The sequence below is a fragment of the Schistocerca serialis genome, chromosome 8 (genome assembly GCF_023864345.2).
Source record: "Schistocerca serialis cubense isolate TAMUIC-IGC-003099 chromosome 8, iqSchSeri2.2, whole genome shotgun sequence".
Taxonomy (NCBI): Eukaryota; Metazoa; Arthropoda; class Insecta; order Orthoptera; family Acrididae; genus Schistocerca; species Schistocerca serialis.
The window spans coordinates 437,740,812-437,756,306 of record NC_064645.1 but is presented as its reverse complement, the minus strand read 5'-3'; the positions used below and the strand labels follow the sequence as shown (position 1 = coordinate 437,756,306).

Sequence of the window (15,495 nt, the reverse complement as noted above, 5' to 3'; positions counted from 1 at the left end):
ACCGACCAAAAATCACCGGTTCAAGTTATCCCGAGTTTATTCTTCTGCTAGGCGTTATTCCCTGTTGGAACAACGCGTTACTCGAGCTATTCCGGAAACTGAGCTTAAGCGGTTGCTTACCGGAGATTGTACAACCGGTGCTATGGTATAGGCTTTAACTTGCTGAAACCACAGTCTAACAATGAATCTCTGTTTCATAAATTTCTTGAAGTAAAGTTACTTCTCTACTTTATAAATCACCAATACAGTGGAACTGGTGGGTGGTTAAAACATTTTACTGGTAACAAGGAGACAAATCGATAATGTCAATTTTCTGTGATAGACACATTGTTACCGCTACATAGCGTAGATCTTTGTGTGCAATTTGAACTTCATTGGTGCGTGTAAGTTTAAATATTTTGAGGGCGCCAAACGTGAAACTCACTATTTGAAAGCGGTGTAGTGAGTGAAAGTAGGTGTTTTAATAACCTTGCTGTAGGTCAGTCATGGAAACTGGAGCTTTACTAGTTTATCAGTGCAGAGTTTGCAAATATATAGTAAGTGACAGTAGTTACCTTGTTCCTGGAAATGAGGAACTCATCCTCGTCTCACGTAAGTGAATTTTTGTTGTTTCTCGAATTGTAGATTTTCTTCCGTCGTAGTATTGTGTATTTGCTCATGACTTCACTTTCCTATATAGCAGAAGAGTGTAATGACATGTGTAGAGACTGTATATAAATCTCCCGCATGTTCATTTATTTAATTAGTACTACAGTAGGCCTACTGTAATGTTTTGGGCGATTTCATCTTAAATCATAAATGTCGAGAGTGAATGTGTCATATCATCACTTCAAAGTTTTCTGAAAAACATATGTTGAAGTCCCACAAGACACTTCTCAAAAACTACAATAGGCCTATTTTGATTTTGTGATTTGTTAAAGCGATGCAGAGCTCTCAGAATGAGAGTATTTGTAAAAATGTTACGAAGGGGAAGTTAAAGAAACATTATATTAGAAGAACCACAAACGATAGAGATCTGAAATTATTTTTAATGAAAACCTTGTTTACAATACTGCCAGACAAAATTAACGCATTTTTCATCTTTAATTTGAAAAGGTAGACTACAGAAATTTGTAACTTTTAGCAAACTTGAAAATTGTTTTGCAAATATGGACAGTCACAGGATGTTAGGGTAATTCCATGTCAAATCAACTCAGTGATTTTACTCACCATTTCAGAATTTGATAAAACTTGGCATAAAGGTAATAAACAATAGATTAAGAAAAATACCCTATTTTATTGACATCCGTTGACCCGTTTTGAAAAAAAAAACCGGAAATGTAAAGTTTTCAGAAATCACCAAAACACACTAAACTCACTGCGGCATGATCACTTGACCAATGATAACCTGGGGCCTCATCGTGGACACACAAAAGTGTGTAATTCTCAGAGCAGTCACATATAACAACACATTCATCCTCATCCAAGTTTTCCTTGATCCCATTTAGAAGAGAGCTTTGTTGCTTCGTTAGAAAGTCGTGAAGTATTAGTGTGGTTAGTTTTTCAGAAAATAATTCAGTGAGCTCTGATGAGGTCTTCTGTATGATTTCTCTGTTGCTTCTGTCTACTGAAACCCAAGGGTTGAGAAGTATTTTCAACCAAATTACCATTAAATGCACTTTATAGTGGTTCTTTTTACTGGGTAACTTCAGGGGCAAAAATGGCAGTTTCCTATAATGCAGTGATATGATGTTGAGTTGCACAGCACTTTTGCCAAACAGTGTTTGTAACAGGCCAATTCTCCAATGGTTAAGATACCGAGTTTAGTGTTTTCTATCATTAGTTTGACATTCTGATGTGTAGTGCAAACACATACTGAGTGTGTTCCACTATGACCAGTTAAAATGTAGTGTTTTGGGTGCAGTTCTGCAAATTTACAAAACCCAGTCTTCATTGTGGAAAATTTAGCTTTGAAACTGTTGAATGCTTCTTTTAAATTGCACAGAACAGTCCTTTAGGTATTACAGTCTTTCTTCCCTGGCATTATTCTACTTATTTCGTCACTTTCATAAAAATAATTGCACACTATTTGCACAACCTCTTGTAACAAATTCCTTCCCAGTTTTTGCTCAGGACTTTCTAATATTCTTCTTTCCTTAAAAGTCTTTCTGCTTGGTGTACCCTGGTTGGGAGCATTGAGTTCATGCATTATCTTCCTAATACTAAAAGATTCAGACAAACATGTTTGTAGCCCTACTTTGTTTTTCGTACTACTTGAAGAAAAACTACCTTTCAGGTTACATATTACAGACTGTTCCAGTGACTCACATTCATTCTCTGAGGAATCTGTGCATTAGCAAATAATTGTTTTTTAAGGGCTAACTCAGTGGTTTTCAGTGGAATACTGTTTCAGCCTAAGTTTCGTACTATGTACAGGGGACACTTCTAATTGCTGAAGAAACATGTATTTAGTGTCTCCAGAATAGCTGAAGGTGGAGGTATAAAGTTTGTTTCCTCATCATATGAAGATTTTTCTACAATCATTATTTTCTTGAATATTTTTCAATGAGCCAGTCTGCTTCGTACAATTAGCACACATTTTTGATACTTTTGGGGTATTAGGAAACATATCACATATCCATTCAGGCACATTTCTTAGTCTCTTTGTTTTTCAGTGAATGATTTTATTATTAAGTAAGTGTGAAGACTTAAAGGTTTGAAGCAACTGAATCATAACAGCTCCAGATTCACAGTTACAGATGGCTTGACCTTGAACTGGCATGGCGAAACCTGGGCAGCTACAATAATAGCAGTTAGCTATTTAAGATTGTTGGAATCGGTAGTGGGAATTTCTATCCCAGTTTGTTCTTTTTACATATAGTAATCAAATCTTAATAATTACAGTTACAGATTACAATTGTATTAAAAAACTTAGTTTTAGTACTTCTGATAAAATAACCACTCATCAGTCACTAGTGACATTTTAAACATATTACAAATAAATGTATAAAAAATTTTACTGTGTGCTGTATGGCATAGGAAACCTCATGGAAAATGCTGCAAAATGATACCTCTCCAACCATTTCTGCTTAATTAGGAGAGTTTTATTGTGTTTTTACTTTTATGTGTTGAGCATCCATTAATCATATATTTGACATGGGATATAGCCTACTTTCTACATTAGAACAAAATTTTAAATACATGTTATGGGGTCGACAGAAGCGTCCGATCCAACGCGTCGGCTTTGACCCGTGACGTAAGGGTGTTGTCGTGTGTGACGTCATGACGGCGCGGAGTTTGGTTTGAGTGTGGCTGTCTCCAGTTCTGTTTTATTTTATTTACTTTTCTGATCTGTTTGTTCTATCTCGTGAGGGGTTTTTTAAATTTAAAAACACTTATTACTTATTTTAATTATCTGTTTCCTCAATTTCTGTTTTAGTTTATTATATTTATCTTTCTGATCTGTTCTTTCTATCCCGTGAGTTGTTTTTTTTTTTTTTTTTTAAACAAAAAACACAAATCAGCTACTGAAGCATCTTTATCTTCTATGGGTTGCAGTGGTTACGACCCCTAGGGAGGTGGGTGGGTATTCATGCATGGCTGTCTTCACTTACACATTGTAGCTACGCAAGGCGTCTAAATTTGTTTATATTTAGTTTGCCCCCCACCCAAAACACCCAATTTCCCGCACTTGTCCCGTTAGTGTCATTAGGCTTCTTGTGGAAAGTGTGTGTGTTTGTTTTTGTTTCCGCCATATTTATGACGTCATGGGTCAAAGCAGACGGGTGGGATCAGATGCTTCCGTATTTCCCATGTTATGTAACAGTAACATTGATTCAATAACATAAGTAATTTAAGCACATGATACAGTACAGTAAATCATTGAAATAAAATATATTAATATAATAGTACCACCTAGTATATAGTACAATAGGTGAAAAAAGCAGTTTCAGATACATAGTACAAAAAAGAAAATAATTTAAGTTATGTCAATAGACATTCATTTACTGAAGGAAATGATTTACATTTATGTTAACAGGTATTCATTTACAGTGTAATAGCACCTGTCTTGTAAATATGTTTTCAAAGTCACTTTGAATTTTTGTGTTTCTTTTATTTCCTTGATGTGCCGAGAAAGTTTATTGTTAAATTTTTTGCCAGTATCCAGTAATCCAATTTGTCTGAGAGTTGTTTTGATGTTCGCTGTGGAAGTCTGATTTTTGCATGGTGTCATGTGCATGGATTGCTTGATTTGTGCATGCTAAGTGGTTTTTAGTTTCTGAAATTTTCTTAATGTATGTAATTATCTCAAGAATGTACATGCAGGGTTGTGGTAGTATCTGGAGTGTTTTAAAAAGGGGTTTGCAAGAATTTCTGGGTGGGGTATTGTCAGTTGCCCGAATGATCCTCTTCTGTGCTATGAAGCAGCTTTGGCTTATTGGCAAATTTCCCCAAAAAATTATCCCATATCGCAACAGTAATTCTGCTTGGGCACAACACACATTTTTTAGTGTTTCTTTTGTTGTACACCTAACAAGTATATTTATGCCATTACATATTGTGCTAGGCTTCTTGCAGATGTACTTAATGTGTGCCCCACTTCATGCTGTCCTGAATCCATAATCCTAGAAATGCAACATCATATGGGATGCAATTAGCAATCTGGAGAGGGTGGGGAACTGTTAAGTTCTGCTGCATGTTGTGCCACTGGGCGTCAACTTTGCCCTTGGCCACAGTTTGCCGATGGCTGTTCATCCTGGTGGACAGCTGGTTGGTGGTCATACGTATATCAAAAGCTGGGCAATGATTGCAGCTGAGCTGGTATGTGATAGGGCTGCTTTCACAGGAGGCCCAGCCTTTGATGCGGTAGGATAAATCTGTGACAGGACTGGAATAGGTAGTGCTGGGTGGGTGGCTTGGGCAGGTTTTGCGCCCGGGTCTTCCACTGGGGCATGATCCTGGTGGTAAGAGGTTGGGATCGGGAGTGGCATACGGCTGGACTAGGATACTGTGGAGCTTGGGTGGATAACAGAACACCACTTTAGGAGGGGTGGGAAGTATCTCAGGCAGGATGTCCCTCATTTCAGGGCACAGTGATAGGTAATCAAAGTGCTGGCGAGGGATGTGGTTCAGTTGTTCCAGTCCGGGATGGTACTGGGTGACGAAGAGGACACTCCTCTGTGGCTGAATTTTGTGGAGGTGGTGGGTGGATTGGGGTTGTGAGGGGAAATAGCACGGGAAATCTGTTTGCGGACTAGGTATGTGGGGTAGTTCCTGTCTGTGAAGATCTTTGTGACACCCTCGGCACACTGAGTACTCGCCACCAAGCTGTGCAAAAGAAAAGTAGACCACCCTCTGCATAGCCTGCACCTGAACATAACACACTGTGTTTCAATGGCTGCTTCACTACTGGAGCCATCTGGATCTTTCCCTCCACCACCAGCTTTCCTGAGCTGTGCAGATGGGAGTTATCATTACAGTACATTCTCCACTCCCGTAATTATCCCGGGCTCAACCTACTGCACCACAGCCTCCACCCAACAGTTTCCATCCCGTGTGTGCTGTCATCTTCTCCCTATTCTCATCTCCCACCATGTTTATTTGCAGCCCTCTGCCAATGCATCCGCCCGTCTTTCCCCACTTTTTTTCCCCACCTCCCTGCCCCACAACCTCCTGGCACTGCACCTGTTGTCAGTCTAGTCCCTGCACACTCAGACAGCATTCGTCTCTGTCCCCACCTTTACTCTACTATTGCTTCCCATTCCCCACTCTCTCCAGATTGCTGCTTGCATCCCATATGACGTTGCATTTTGACCCGAGATACTGGAGTTGGCTGTTTTCTGTGTGCGTGCGTGCGTGTCTCCCCCCCCCCCCCCCCCCCCCCCCCCCTCTCTCTCTCTCTCTCTCTCTCTCTCTCCTGACGGAGGCTGTGGTCGAAAGCTGTGTGTCAGCATCTTTTAATCGTGCCCATCTGCAACTTCATGTGTCTTCTTTGCAATAAGTTGCAATCTATCTTTTTCTACATTGTTAATCTAAAAGAAAAGAAATTTAGTATGGTGTGCCCTAAGGTTCTATCTTGGGCCCAGTGTTGTTCTTAATATTTATCATTGACCTAGAATCATCTGGTGATTCCCAAAACGGTGATCTTTTGCTGGGTATCTGACCACATCGAGATGCAGGGAAACAACATGGCCAAGAAGCATGTCAGGATGGTGTTGTCCGTCAATGTCCCATCCTGTTGCAGGCTGTCACCTCCTTTTTGGCACGCACATCATACATCAGTGGGAGACTCAATGGTTGAAGGTGACAAGAAACAAACTGTGGTCACTCAAATTGACCACACAGGCATGGCAGACTTCATGTCAGCCTCACTGCTGGAAGGACGTTCTGCTTACCAGACTGCGCATCGGACATAGCCCTTTAATGTGTGGTTTCCTCCTCTAGTGGGAGGATCCATCACTCTGTGAGGTTTGTCGTGTGCCACTTTTGGTTCAGCATATTTTGGCAAGACGTATTGTATATACTGATTTAAGGGCAGCCCTTGGTCTGGATAGAGATCTGCCCACCATACTCGCTTATACCGTTTCCAGTGTTACAAAGGTGTTGAGATTTTGTGAACTGTCAGGCCGCATCCCTAGGTTAGTGGGGAAGGGAGGCAGACTTTATTGCATTATAAACTGCTCCACGTGTGGGGACAGCTTTTGTTTACCCATGAGATTGGCATGCTGGCTTTTTGTTGGGGCACTGTGGACCATGATGTTGATCATCCATCACCTAAAATAATAATAATCTGCAACTGCCCATAACTGTGAAATTGTTCCTGGTACAGGGTTTGTGCACGAACTTCCCTCTCAATTATATCTCGTAATGTTTGCTGGGATTCGTGTCGGGTGATCTGGGTGGCCAAATCATTCACTCCAAATGTCCAGGATGTTCTTCAAAACAATAATGAACAATTGTGATAAAACATCTTTGTTGGGGAACACGAATCCATGAATGGCTGCAAATGGTCTGCATGTAGCTGAACACAACTAGAGGACCCAGTCCATTCCATGTAAACGTAGCCCACACCAATATGGAGCCATCACCAGTTTGCACAGTGCCTTGTTGACAGCTTTCGTCCTTGGCTTCATGGGGTCTGTGCCACGTTCAAACTCTACCATCAGCTCTTAGCGACTGAAATTGAGACTCGTCTAACCAGATCTCAGTTTCCCAGTCATCTGGGGTCCAACCAGTGTGGTTACGAGCCAATGATAGGTGCAGCAGGTGATGTCGTGCTTTTAGCAGACACTTGTCTGGTGCCATAGCTCATTAACGCCAAACGTCACACTGTCGTAATGGATACGTTTCACTATTAAAGCAGTTCTGAAAAATAGTGAAGCTCACATTATACTCAACATGTACTGAGAGTTAGCCTAAACTAGAGACTGATATTAGTTTCATGTTTGAGGAAACAGGCAAGTGTTTTGTGGATGGTGGCGTAAATGATGTGAGATGGGAATTGACCCTGTCTCCATTCTGGAGAACTACCATTCTGTATCACTGAATTTGTTCTTACTCAGAATTCTAAAACATGTTTAAGCTCAGGTGTATTGATCTACATATAAAAGTAGTCTAAAGAGTCTTCTTTGTAACTAGTGTGTGTGTGTGTGTGTGTGTGTGTGTGTGTGTGTGTGTGGAGAAAGCAAGTCCACGTGAAATTGAATTAAGCTCTTCACAAGAGTCATAGACGGAGATTCTAGTAAGAAATTTGATTCGATTTGTGTAGCTTCAATGACCAAGCACATAAATTTACTTACTATTTGGTTGCACAAAATGACGGAAAAGTTGTGGTTGATGACACAGTAATGTAGTACCCTCTGCCTTAATGAGTGAATGGGCAGTGTATTTCCTTATTCAGTTTTCTGTTGAGACTTTTTCGGTTTCGGGATATACTGTTTTGTGTTTTTACCATTCATTCATTTCCGTGTCCAGTCAGCCTTGTCAAAAAACAGTAGCTGCGATAGCTTTGTCATTTCCTTTTTAAACATCTTGTGTTGTGCACGGGTTGTCCAGGAGAGGGCATATAAGTAGGTGGCTTAGATCTTCTTCAGCCCCGCAGTCGCAAGAGGTGTCTGCACTCACTGGAAGGACTCCCCATTTCTTCAGGTTGGTCTTGCATTGGGGGATGCCCAGTCTTAGGCGGTTGAGGGACCTCCATACAGGATATTGTAGGTTTGTGCCAGGAGCTAGTTCTTCTTTTGGTGATAGGTCTACGGGCAGTGAACTCTTCCATGTTGCAAGACAAATTGCCTCTGGTGCTCCCTCCAGTGGCGCAATCCTAGCAAGGAAACTCTTGCGGGATTTAAGGTGGGATCTTGCTGCCAGATGACCATACAGAGGATGTTGGCGGACATTCTCCTGCTTTGTTATCTCATTGTATGCAGCAGTGCCCCCCCCCCCCCCCCCCTCGGGTGTTGGGTGGGGCTATTCCAACAATCTGATACAATTTCTGCACCGGTGTTGGCTTCAAGCATCCTGAGATGATCCTTGCGGTATCATTGACCGCAATATCGACTTGCTTAGCATAAGCTGAAGGGTTCCACACAGGAGCAGCATGCTCAGTGGCTGATACACAAAGTGCAAGTGCAGAAGTCCTTAGGAGATGCGGGTTGGCTCCCCAGCTGCTGCCAATCAGCTTCTTAAGTATCCCATTGCAGTCAATGACTTTCTGTTTCACATTTAGACATTTCTGCCTGTACGTTAGAGCCCTGTCCAGTGTGACACCTAGGTAGGCTCGTGTTGGGCAATGTTTCAGTTGCTCTCCTCGCCATGTGATGTCCAGTGTTTTCTGTGCTTCCCTGTTTCGTAAGTGGAAGGCGCTCACTTGAGTTTTACTGGGATTGATTTTCAGGGGGTTGGCATCATAGTACTCAGAGTTCATCCATTGCTAGATACGGTTTTCCCTCTACTTCTTTAAAGGTTGGCCCATTAACAGCTACTGCTGTGTCATCGGCGTAGATGAAGAGCCTAGTACTTGCTGGCACTGGCTGATCATGTGTGTAGATATTGTACAGTGCTGGGGCGAGCATACTGCCTTGGGGGAGACCGTTCTTCTGCGTTCACCATCTACTCTTCTTACCCTATAATGTAACTTGGAATCTTCTGTTGTGAAGGAAGGTGGTAATAAGGGATGATAGTTGGTAGTCCTCAGTAAGATCATACACTTTAACAGTTTCCTGTGATTCATAGTGTCGTATGCAGCAGTTAAATAAACAAAAGCGACTCCAGTCATCTCACCACGCTCAAAACTGTCCTTGATGTGCTGGGCTAGATTCAGGATCTGACTATAGCATGATTTGCCAGCATGAGAGACTGCTTGTTGTGGCATAAACTTCACTTTGAGGGTGACACTGATTTAGTAAAAGTACCAGCTGTTCTAATATCTTGAAGGTGTGGCATAAAAGGGAGATGATCGAAATTTTTTTTGGATCATTTGGTTCCTCTCCAGGCCGAAGTATTGCAGTGACTTCTGCCACATTTTGTGGATGTGTAGCTTGGCGACACGTGTGTTCATTAGGCTTAGAAGCCACTCCATTGTTTTATAGCTGAAGTTCTTCTGTTCAACTCTAAGCTCATCGACACCTGCTGCATTATGCACCTTCAAACTGGAGATGGCAGCTTCGAGTTCAGCCATGGAGAAGGGATCCCAAAGAAAACAATGCTCTGTTTCTGGATAGCACTGAAGAGCTTCTTCGGCCATCCTTCCTTCTGTTTTGCCATTCTGCAGGAGCTAGGTTGCCAGCCTTGCGATTGTACAGGGTCGCCACTCAGGTTTTTAAGCAGTTTCCAGGCTTGTCTACTGTTCAGCTTCATGTCGAGGTTCTCTACCAGGTTACTCCACTTGGCCTTGCGGGTTGCTGAGATGGCTTGCAGCAATATTTCACCAGCTTGGTTCATTTCCTCTGCAAATGGATCCTCTTCATAGAATTTGGTGTCTTTCTAACAACAGTTTGTTGGCACTGGACATGCCTGGAAAATACGGAGTTCTGTATCCTCGTGGAATAGTTTTCCTCGAAACTTGGATGCATTTGATGAAGTTTTCATACATTTCAGGAAGCGGTGAAGTGTTTATCACTTTTGAGTCAAGCTCTTCACTGAACTTCTGCCAGTCAGCCTTCTTGATGTTAAACCTCTTCAGGCTCTACTATGGGATTCAGAGTGCATATGACAGGTCTGTGTTGGGTACGAGGGATGGCCTCTCCTACAGTCTTCATACATTCTATAGCTGCCTTTGAAGAAACAAAGATGTTGTCTGGGCTGTACCCTCTTTTTCACCTGCCACTGTTAAAGAAGGGTGGGAGCTTCAGATCATGGATCAGATGTATGTCATGAGCCTCAGCCCATGTTTCTAGACTCGTCCCGTTTGTGTCGGTATCTGGGAATCCCCATGATGTGCTTCTGCAATTGAAATTGCCTATTGCCAAGTTCCATCTCTTGAGTGGGGACACCTTCCTGGGGGCGTTTTCCTCCACCCACTATGCAGTGCCTTTTTCTGTGCAGACAATGACCATGGAATTTTTGTGCCTCATATCCGGCAAGGTAGCCAGTCCATTGTGGTGAGGCTGCTATGTACCCTGTTGGTTGTAGCCCCCTGATTACACAGGGATAGCTCTGCTGATGCCTGCTCCGTTAACTCCCCACATATGCCAAGGAGTAGATACCCGTCCCCTTGGGGCATCGGGACTCCCAGCAATGGCCATCCTGCCAGGTGGCCTTTGCTGCGGTTGGGTGGCACCTGTGGGGAGGGCCCCTGGTTGGATTGGGTGGCATCGGGGCGGACGACATGTGATGAAGCGTACCATGTCATCACTTGCTGGTGATCAAACGCCAGCAGTCTCTAAGCATTCCAAGTCTCAGTACAATGCAAGTAAGTATGATCCTAAATTGTCCACCTCCATGGCCACACCAGGGGAGGAACGCCAGGCTAAGTATGGCAGCAAACCTTATTCGCCCCGGTACTTTGTATGTACGAGAGCTGATGGGGATTCCTTTGTCTCAATGAAGCCTCAATTTTTTTGTAGAGCATTTAGAGGACATGGTTGGGGAGGTGGAGGACTTACGTCCAAAATGCGGTCAGGGTCAGTCTTTATACAAACGGCATCCTCTGCCCAGTCACGGGCATTACTTGCTTGTGACAAACTGGGGGATGTTTTCGTTACTATTATGCCTCATAAGAGCTTGAATATGGTCCAGGGTATTATATTCCACAGGGGCCTTCTTTTGCAGTCTGACAACGAGCTGCGCGCCAACGTAGAGCGACGACGAATTCATTTTGTCCAGCACGTCCATCGGGGTCCGAGGGACAATCAGTTTGCCACCGGTGCCTTCATCTTGGCCTTCAAGGGTGACACCTTACCTGAGAAGGTCAAGGTGATGGTCTACCGCTGTGATGTTAAGCCATATATCCCTCCCCCAGTGTGGCGCTTTAAGTGCTGGAAGTTTGGCCGTATGTCTTCCCACTGTATTTCCAGCATTACATGTTGAGACTCTGGACGTCCATCCCATCCCAATACTCCATGTGCCCCGCCTCCCATCTGTGTCAATTGTGGAGAGCATCATTCACCTTGCTAGCCAGACTGCAGGATTTTACAGAAAGGGAAGAAAATCATGGAATATAAATAAGACCCTGGACTGACTGACCTACACTGAGGCTAAGACGAAATTTGTGTGCGTACATCCTGCAGCTATGACCACCTCTTACGACGCCGCTACGAGAACAGTTGTCGCCCCATCAGTTCCTTGCATTCCTGTCACCTCTCAGTACCAGAAGACTACACCTGCCCTCTTTGTGGTGAGGGGCATTTGCCTCCCTTTTGCTCACACACCACCTATTTCGGGAACAACACCCCCATTCCAACCATCGGGGATATCAGTCCCCACTTCTGAGCCAGAGAAGCGTAGGTCTTCTTCGGCTCCTTTTGCTAGGAAGGGGTCTCTTGGGTCACTCCCTTCCCAGTTTTCTGCTAGTGGGAAAGATGACACCCGCCAGTGACTGAAGCAACCACAGGTAGCCGGTCGTAGGGCTTCACGGTCCTTCTCAGTCCCTGAGACGGCATCAGTGAAGCTCTCCCAGCCGGACAAATCTAAGGAGTAGTGAGAGAAATCTAAAAAGAAAAAGACCCCCAAGAACCAAGGCTCTGCAGTGGCACCCACACCACCACTACCTTCAAGCTCTGTGTCTGAGGATAAGGTCGAGATTCTGGTGTCCACTGAGAACCTAGATCTCGCCAGACCCTCAGACACAATGGATATAGCCTGTTCAGGAAATGAGTCTGTGGCAGCAGGTGACCCTGAGGCATAGGCTGCCTCATTGAGTGTTTCATGCCTTCCCAGTCTCACGATCATGTCATCCTCCAGTGGAATTGCGGCAGGTTTTTCCGCCACCTGGCTGAGCTACAGCAGCTGTTAAGCTTTACACCTGCTTTGTGCATTGCCCTCCAGGAAACCTGGTTCCCGGCAATGCAGAGCCCTGCCCTTCGCGGCTACAGGGGATATTACAAGAACCGTAGTGAATATATTAGAGTGTCAGGTGGAGTTTGCGTTTATGTCCTGAACTCTGTACGTAGTGAACCTGTGCCACTTCAAACTCATCTTGAAGCTGTGGCTGTCAGGATACAGATGACGCAGGAAATAACTGTCTGCAACGTGTATCTCCCTGCAGATGGTGCGGTCCCCTTTCATGTACTGGCTGCACTTATTGGTCTACTCCCTAAACCTTTCCTACTTTTGGGAGATTTTTAACGCCCATAACTCCTTGTGGGGTAGCACCTTGCTTACTGACCATGACAGAGATGTCGAAAATTTATTGTCCCAACTTAACTCTGTCTCTTAAATACTGGGGCTGCCACACATTTCACTGTGGCTCAAGGTAGTTACTCGGCCATTGATTTATCAGTTTGCAGCCCTGGACTTCTCTCATCTATCCACTGGAGAGCCCACGATGGCTTGTGTGGTAGTGACCACTTCCCCAACTTCCTGTCACTCCCCCGGCATCATGCCCACGGAAACTTACCCAGATGGACTTTAAACAATGCAGACTGGGTAGCCTTCACTTCTGCTTTCACCATTGAATCTCCCCCCACGTGGTGCTATCGATGTTGTGATTGATCAGGTCACTTCAACGATAATTTCTGCAGCAGAAAAAGCGATCCCTCATTCTCTAGGGTGCCCCCCGACGAAAGGCAGTCCCTTGGTGGTCACCGGAAGACGCTGAGACGATTAAAGAGTGTCGGCGAGCTCTACAGAAACATAAGTGGCACCCTTCACCAGAACATCTAATGGCCTGTAAGCGGCTTCATGCACATGTTTGCCTGCTTATAAGACGACGGAAACAGGAGTGTTGGAAGAGGTAAGTGTCGACCATTGGGTGCAATATATTACCTTCCCAAGTCTGGACGAAGATCACACGTCTTTTTGGGTACCAGACCCCAACAGGTGTCCCAGTCATTAACATCAATGGCATGCTCTCTACTGACGCAAACGCGATTGCGGAGCAGTTTGCTGAGCACTATGCTCGAGCATCTGCGCCAGAGAACTACCCCACAGACTTTCGCACCCTCAAACGGCAGATGGTAAAGAAAGTTCCTTTCATTCACTACATGCCACAGTGGACCCTATAACGCCCCATTTACAGAGTGGGAGCTCCTCAGCACCCTTGCACATTCCTCCGACACAGCTCCTGGGCCAGATCAGATCCGCAGTCAGATGATTAAAAATCTCTCTCGTCTGACTACCAGCGATATCTCCTAGTCATCTTCAACCGGATCTGGTGCGATGATGTCTTTCCATTGCAATGACGGGAGAGCACCATCATTCTGGTGGCGAAACACAGAAAAAATCCGCTTGATGTGAATAGCTATCAGCCCATCATCCTCACCAACGTTCTCTGTAAGCTGCTGGAACATATGGTGTGTCGGCAGTTGGGTTGGGTTGGGTTGTGGAGTCACATGGCCTACTGGCTCCATGTCAGGGTGACTTCTGCCAGGGTCGCTCTACCACTGATAATCTTGTCCCTTGAATCTGCCATCCGAACAGCCTTTTCCAGACGCGAGCACCTGGTTGCCGTCTTTTTTGATTTACGTAAAGCATACGACACGACGTGGCGACATCATATCCTTAACACATTGTAGGAGTGGGGTCTCTGGAGCCCGCTACTGATTTTTAACCAAAACTTCCTGTCACTCCGTACTTTCTGTGTCCAAGTTGGTGCCTCCCATTGTTTCCCCTGTATTCAGGTGAATGGCGTTCTGCAGGCCTCCATATTGAGTGTATCTCTGTTTTTAATGGCCATTAATGGCCTAGCAGCAGCTGTAGGACTGTTGGTCTCACCCTGTCTGTATGCAGATGACTTCCGCATTTCGTATTGCTCTTCCAGTACTGGTGTTGCTGAGCGGCATCTACAGGGAGCCATTTACAAGGCGCAGTCATGGGCTGCTTCCACTCTTTAGCCGTGAAGTCGTGTGTCATGCACTTCTGTTGGCATCGTACCATTCATCCGGAACCTGAACTTTATCTTAATGATGATCCATTCACTGTAGTGGAGACATATCAATTCTTAGGACTGCTTTTCAATTCCTGATTGAGTTGGCTACTTCACCTTAACACCAACTGGGGGCAGATCGCTCTACACTGCTGCAGCTTTACAGAGCCCTTGTTCACTCCCGTCTTGACTATGGGAGTCTGGTTTACAGTTTGGCAATGCCCTCAGCGTTGCGACGGGAGCTTTTAGATAGAGTCAGGTGACCAGTGTCCTGGTGGAGACTGGAGTCCCTCCATTGCAGATCTAACGTGCACAACTGCTCGCCATTTACATTGCCTACGTTCATCGTTCTCTTGTGCATCCAAATTATGGTCTCCTTTTCCCACCCATGGCGGTTCATTGGCGGCCCAGGTCAGGGCTTCCAATTGCAGTTCGTGTCTGATCCCTTCTTTCCGAACTCGAGTCCTTCCCTTTACCACCTCTGCTTGAGGTCCATTCACGTACACCTCCATGGTGTACACCTCGGCCGAAGCTTCATCTGGACCTTTTGCATGGCCCTAAGGACTCCGTTAACCCTGCCGCTCTCCGCTGTCACTTCCTCTCTATTCTTGATGTGTTCCGGGGCTCTGAAGTTGTTTACACCGACAGCTCGATGGCTGATGGTAATGTTGGCTTTGCCTATGTCCACGGAGGCCATATTGAACAGCATTCCTTGCCCGCTGGCTTCAGTGTATTCACTGCAGAGCTTGTGGCCATATCTTGTGCACTTCAGTACATGCGTTTCTGTTCTGGTGAGTTGTTTCTTCTATGTTCTGACTCTCTGAGCAGCTTACAAGCTATCGACCAGTGCTACCCTCACCATCCTTTGGTAGTGAAGATCCAGGAGTCCATCTCTGCCCTGGAACAGTCCAATTGTTCAGTGGTGGCTGTGTGGCCCCCAGGACACGTTGGAATCGCATGCAACGAACTTGCTGACAGGCTGGCAAAACAGGCTA

The 15,495-nt window shown here is 44.8% G+C and overlaps 1 protein-coding gene across 4 annotated transcripts in view; it reads left to right on the top strand.

The window, feature by feature from the left end:
- Positions 1–256: 256 nt before the first annotated feature.
- LOC126416295 (uncharacterized) overlaps positions 257–15,495 on the top strand; it is a 56,074-nt gene continuing 40,835 nt past the window's right edge. Inside the window, exon 1 of one of the 4 annotated variants that reach the window (XR_007575432.1) lies at positions 257–591. Coding sequence is in view for 1 of the 4 variants with exons in the window: in XM_050083949.1 (XP_049939906.1) it covers positions 486–591 (106 nt within the window). In the remaining 3 variants the exon portion in view is untranslated. The remainder of the gene's footprint in view (positions 592–15,495) is intronic. The other 3 variants (XM_050083950.1, XM_050083948.1, XM_050083949.1) reach the window with 3 other exon arrangements.